Below are 6,000 nucleotides of genomic sequence, written 5' to 3' on the forward strand. Positions count from 1 at the left end.
TGCTGCTCTTTCTCACTTGCCCTGCTGTAACTGAGTTACCTCAGGCTCCTGCTAGTCTGGGTTTTGCTGATGGATTCGCAGCTGTCTTGGCTTTCAGTAGCTAAAAGGTGGTATTCATCACCAAAGCTTTTCACTTGGCTTTTCACCAAAAGCGCTTGTTTGCTTGGTTTGGGTTCTTGAGGTCGTTTCACCAAATGGTAGAGGTCTTGAAGACACTGAGGTCCTGCAGGTTTCGTGAAAGTGGTTGACGCAGAAAGGGGGGGGGTGGTGTGTGTTAATGGTTAATACCTCTGCTGGGGGAAGCCTGCAGGTAGAGCTCTGCCTGCTTTGGGCACGGGAGGATATACCCTGATGGGGATGGCCAGGGTGCCTCAGCTGCACAAAAGACTTTTCGTTTGTTTTGTGTTTCCACCTTATTAGCCACCAGAGAATCCAACCCTAAAGGACCATGCAGAAGACCCCAGCTCGCTTTGCATTGCTGCTCATAGTGGAGAACCTTGGTTTTTCCCTGCTCAGCATTTCTCATTCTCTGTGGAGAGATTAACCACAGGAAGGGGACAAACACAGTGCTACGTTAGGAAGTGGTTGGGTTTTAAGCCAAACCCACGAAACGTGTCATTTATTGAGGCCACTAAAACCTCTTTTCCAGAAAGAAGTTTAGAACTGTGCTGTAGCCTTTGGGGAAAAAAAAAAGAGTTTGAATCATTTCTTTTTTCCAGCTGAATTTTCAGCATCTGTCAGCATGGACTGTGACAAAAAAAACAACAATAATTTTACGTATAAATACGTATTCCTCGGAGAATGATAGATACTGTTAAGAGCTTTGCTGAACATTTGTTCCATAGATTTACCGTGTGCCGTGTGTGTGCAGTCATTTTTTTAAACAAAGGCTGCTCAGTATTATGGTTTTTGTGTTATTTTGAGATATATACAAGAGAGAGACAGAAGGAGAGGGATAAGGACGTGCCTTTTGGTTTTATTCTGTTAAACTGGATACTGAAGGAAATATTGATTAATCCAAACTATGCCTCTGTAAGTTACAACATCTCTTATTTGGCATTATAAAATGGAGTTTTGGTTTCTTTTAATGTGAATTTTTTTTACAGCTTCTCTGCTGTAAATCTTTCATCTCGTTTTTGCCTTTTTTTTTCCAAATGGTTTTGTAAGTGTTGCAACATAAATCCAAGGTTAATACCTGAGATTTATCATATGATCTAGTAGTTTGAAATATGTGATTGTTATTTTATTTTACCACAGGCTTGATTTATTGTCAAGCTGGCATTTAAAAAGCAGCTTATACAGACATCCCTGTAGGCACTTTTTTTTTTTCTTAAATTCGTTTAGGCATGAAATGAATTCACTGAATATTTATTGAGACTTTATGGACAGTTTCCTTTTCTAGTGGGCTTATTTTGCTCTCAGGAATGTGAATCTTTCTGCTGCATCAATTCCCAGATTGACCTAAGAGCAGCAGGCATCTCACTGTAGGGAAGAATTCAAACAAAACTAAGCAAGGAATATAATTATTGTTCATGAACTGTATCATGTGTATTAAGCTTGCAGGCCAAAGTCTTCCTGGATTAGAAACTGGTTAAGTTCCAATTAAGACTGAAATACCTTTTTAATGGAAATAACACTTTTATACCATAATCCTGAAAACAAATAATAGCATTTCCAAAGAGGCAAAGCAGCCTGAGAAAATAACGTAATTCAAGCTTTTGTCATTTCAGGTGTTAATGAGAAATACAAATGTTTTCCAGGACGTTCAGCACAGCTGTGGGGATTCTATTCCCTCAGAACACAGAGATCATCTCTGTATCCTGACACAAACTTACCACGTTGTCCCGTTCTCTCCCACATTTCTGCAGTTAGAGCTGCTCAGGAGTAGCTGCCAGGAGCCCTGTTAGCAGCCGCATGCAGACCTGGCTGCGCTGGCATCCCACGCTACCCACAGCATCACACGGTGCTCTTTAAAAACAAGTAGGGTGGCTGGTTCCCAGCAAGCTTCTCATCTGTCTGGTGAGCGTGGAGAAAAGGATGATAATGAAACAAAGGACAGGAGGGAGTGTGTGAGTTAAGCTGATTGGTTTGGGGAATTTTGAGGGGGTTTCTTTTTTAATTTATGGTCATGTTATTAAACATTCCTTGAGGACATGGAGTTAGAGCAAAGCTCTTCAACCTTCACTTGTTTGTCAGCAGTCAGCAACATGTAGGGGATGTTGCTTTCTCTGCCTGTCTTCTGGTGGGTCTGGTGGCCATGGGCTTAGCTTTTCCTTTTCCACTTCTGCTGGTCACCAGCCATGCTGAAGGGTTTCACAGGTGGCAAGTTCCCACAAGCCGATGTCGCGCATCGAGCCTGTAACAAAAACCATCTGCTATTCAAGCCACCCTTCAGTTTGTCTGTTACACAGCTAATTCCTCTTGCCACATAAACACCCATGAAATGACAGCGTGACTCTCGTCTCTGTTACTAGATCAGAAATCAAAAGCATAACAGATCAAAACGCAGGGGCCTTGTCAGAGCAGCTTTGAAGAGCTCGTATCCATCTGCTGTGCTGTCACCTTTCACCTGCTCTGAAGGAAATTATCTGGGGCCTGCTGTCTTGTGTACTCGTGTTAAGGTTGTTTAAAAGTTACAGGCTGGGTCGCCCACCCCAGCTCAAGGTCCCACTGTGCTGCCAGAGCAGCACAAAGGAAACCTTGAGCCACCCTTGCAGGGGACAGACTGCCTGCACTGCCAGCAGGAGTAAATCTTCTACTTGGTAAGAGTCAGCTTCTTGCCATCCACTCATTCCTTCTGTGCGCACGCTAGCTGCCTAGCGTTGCTTACTTCTTTCCACCTTTCCGCCTTTCCTCCTTTCCTTCTGCCTTTCCTCCTTTCCTTCCGCCTTTCCTCCTTTCCTTCTGCCTTTCCTCCTTTCCTTCTGCCTTTCCTCCTTTCCTTCTGCCTTTCCTCCTTTCCTTCCGCCTTTCCTCCTTTCCTTCCGCCTTTCCTCCTTTCCTTCCGCCTTTCCTCCTTTCCTTCTGCCTTTCCTCCTTTCCTTCTGCCTTTCCTCCTTTCCTTCTGCCTTTCCTCCTTTCCTTCTGCCTTTCCTCCTTTCCTTCCGCCCTTCCTCCTTTCCTTCCGCCTTTCCTCCCCTTTTCTATATCTGTTACCTCATGCATTGCAGGGAAACAGCAAGTCCTTTGGATCACTGCCCATCGTACTTGTGACTGTCTGGCACCCAACACCGGGGACTTGGTAACGCCCAGGACAGAGCAGCGGGCAAGGCATGGCTTTCTGATCCACCCCCTTTCTCCTGTCTTGCAGGCAATGAAGTTCCTTCGAAAGAGCATCATGAGCTGAAGCCATACATCCATCACCTGCATGTCATCGACAACCAGCAAGCTCTCTTTGAGCTTTCTCACAGGATAGAGCCGCGAGTGTGAGCGTACACAGCTTCATATAACCTTGTAACTGCAGCACTTTGAATTAAGTGAATGTTTATGCCAAGCATGTTGCTTCCCTATATAAGAACAGTTTACTGAGTTTTATCAGTAGCTCACACAACATGCACAGGAAAATCAGGCAAGAGCCAGCTGCTCGTAGAGTTGCAGGGCATGCTTGGTGCCATCCGCGCTGGTCACCGGGATGGGAGGGCGTGGAGCAGCGTCCTTTGAGCTCAGGAGCTTGGTTTCTGTGAAAATATTGTTTGGTCCAGTGTAGCTTTCAATGCAGATTCTGCCAGTATTAGAATGAAAGGAATCATCGTGTCACAGCAGCAAAACATTTCAGCAAGCAACATGCCACAGAGGGATTGATTTTCAGTTCACCGCAGTACGTACCTCACTAATTCAAGGCTGCCAAAGTATCGTTGCCAAAAATACTGTGCAATCCAGCTCCCCTGAGCCCACTGGAGTATCTCATTTGAGATAAGTGCGGACAAACAAGAATGGAAATATAAAAAGACAGTGCACCAGATGAAACTCAAGAGCACGTGGTGATGCAGAGGTCAGCAGTAAACGTTTGTTCACGCCGGCATGGCCCCTTAAGAATCTGCTTTATAAATCACACTGTAAGAGCCAATCCACTTTTGTTGCAATTTATGGACACAATTGTTTGTACGCTGAAAAAATGTTATTTTCTTCCTTTCAGTTATCTCAGATTTAGCACCAGCTCCTGCAGTTAACGTGTTATAAATTATGATAGCAGGAGCTTTGCTTGGATTACAGACTTCTTGGTGTCTATTCAGAGGCAATGCCTAGGTCCGCCTGCATTCCTAACTCACCTCCTGGAAATACTGTTTCAGCAGCTAAAACTTCGCCTAACTTGCACGCGCTTCTAGTTTTTAAAGAACAAATGGGTACACCTTACAGGGTACCGGTGTAATTACCTGCGTACACAGCAGGCTGTCGGCATCAGCGTCCCTTTACTGCTTCTGTCTCTCTCACACCCCTCCCCTAGCCAATTCTCCTGTAGCTAAAAGTACTACTGGGCATGTACTGAGGCAGCACTTCTAAAGTCTTTTCTGTAGCTGACCTACATCTAAGCATCACCGTCACCGTGGCTCTGGTTTTCAGTGCTAAGAAGTTGCCCTGAAATAATCTAGTGAATGCCACAGGCAGTGTTCGGTGTGCTGTGCAGTCTGGCATGTTTGTACACTCACCGTAACGGTCCCTTTGCAGGGCAGGGAGGATACATTGCATTGCTTGCCCATCTCAACTGTACGTTTTCCACATGAGGAAGACTTCCAAGAAAATGCTCCTTTACTGAAATGTGGGAATACTGAAGTAGCATGCTGTTCATCATTGTGTTATCTCTGGTTTAAAGGGATTTTTTAAAAAAGCAGCTTTAACAAGTAGTCTGTGGGGGAATCTGTAGGATGCATTCGGTTTTCCCATCTGTGAAATATTGTATAGATCTATTATTGTAAAGGAAACAGATGTTTCAGAAATGTATTTGCTTGTACTTTGTTATTATCAAATACTATATGATTTTTTTTTTTTTTTTTTTTTTTAGAAAAAAATCTTCTTTTTACCCAGTAAAAAGAAAAAAAATAAACTCTTGCTGGCCATGGAGTAAAAATTTCCTATGTTCTTCTGTAGATGTGACTGCACATATTGTAAATAACTCTTTTGTGCAAACAGACCAAAACTGTTCAGATGAGGATACTAGCTGCGGTGGGCTCCTTTTTGCGGTGTAGGAACACAAACCAGATGCTGTGTTCCTGCAGGTCTTTCTCTGGGTACAGCACTTGCGGAATTCCCACCTTAGCGCGTTCGTTACCTGACTGGTTTGCTGGGTTTTCAGCTCCCCCTTGTGAAATCTTCTTTAACACGGCATTATTTTTAGGAGCCTGTGTGTAGCCCAGCCTGCATGCTTCGGGTCATATGGCGTAACATTCTAGTCCACAAATTGTTCTGTTGGAACCTGTGGGAAAGGGAGCTTTAGAAGAGATTCAGGCTGAGAAAGCGGGGCTGTTTCTCAGTTCGCTGCGTTTGGCTCTGTGATAGTTTTGGTAGTTATTGCTGATGAAGCAGCAGCAGCGCCAGCGAAGAATGAAAGACAGGAAATGAAAGAAGGGGAAAAAAGAAATAAGAAACCCTCAAAAAACAGAAGAGGAAAGATGACTCTGGGCTCAGGCTTTGATTTGAAAGCATGCTAGAGCCACCTCTGCCAGTTCAAAATGGTTGAAGCAAATGGATGGGTTAACTTGTACCAGTAGGCTTCGAGCCAGCTGAGGCACTGGCTATCTGCACTGCTGTGACTTTGTACTGAATGGTTTGAAGGCACATAGCCAGCAGTAACCTCGTTATCTGTGTGGTGGCTACTTGGACTGCTGTTGAAAACTTTACGAACTAGTTTTCATTGGGGCCTGTATAACTTGGGATATAAATTGCTGGTCTGAGGAGCCGAGGTGGGTGCATCAGTTTCACTTGAAAATATGGACCTTGAAACTGTTAGCATAAAGGAAAGGCAGATAGCCCAAATCTGTACGTAGCGTGTCTCGTACAAAAAAA

The 6,000-nt window shown here is 44.2% G+C and overlaps 1 protein-coding gene across 2 annotated transcripts in view; it reads left to right on the plus strand.

Annotated features, from left to right (window-relative positions):
* Positions 1-4,992, plus strand: part of RAPGEF5 (Rap guanine nucleotide exchange factor 5) — a 162,620-nt gene extending 157,628 nt beyond the window's left edge. For both annotated transcript variants that reach the window (XM_055708205.1, XM_055708204.1), the window contains exon 26: positions 3,311-4,992. In XM_055708205.1, coding sequence (XP_055564180.1) covers positions 3,311-3,429 — 119 coding nt within the window. In that variant the 3' untranslated portion in view covers positions 3,430-4,992. The remainder of the gene's footprint in view (positions 1-3,310) is intronic.
* Positions 4,993-6,000: the final 1,008 nt, after the last annotated feature.

Source organism: Falco cherrug, chromosome 4, assembly GCF_023634085.1.
Source record: "Falco cherrug isolate bFalChe1 chromosome 4, bFalChe1.pri, whole genome shotgun sequence".
Lineage (NCBI taxonomy): Eukaryota > Metazoa > Chordata > Aves > Falconiformes > Falconidae > Falco > Falco cherrug.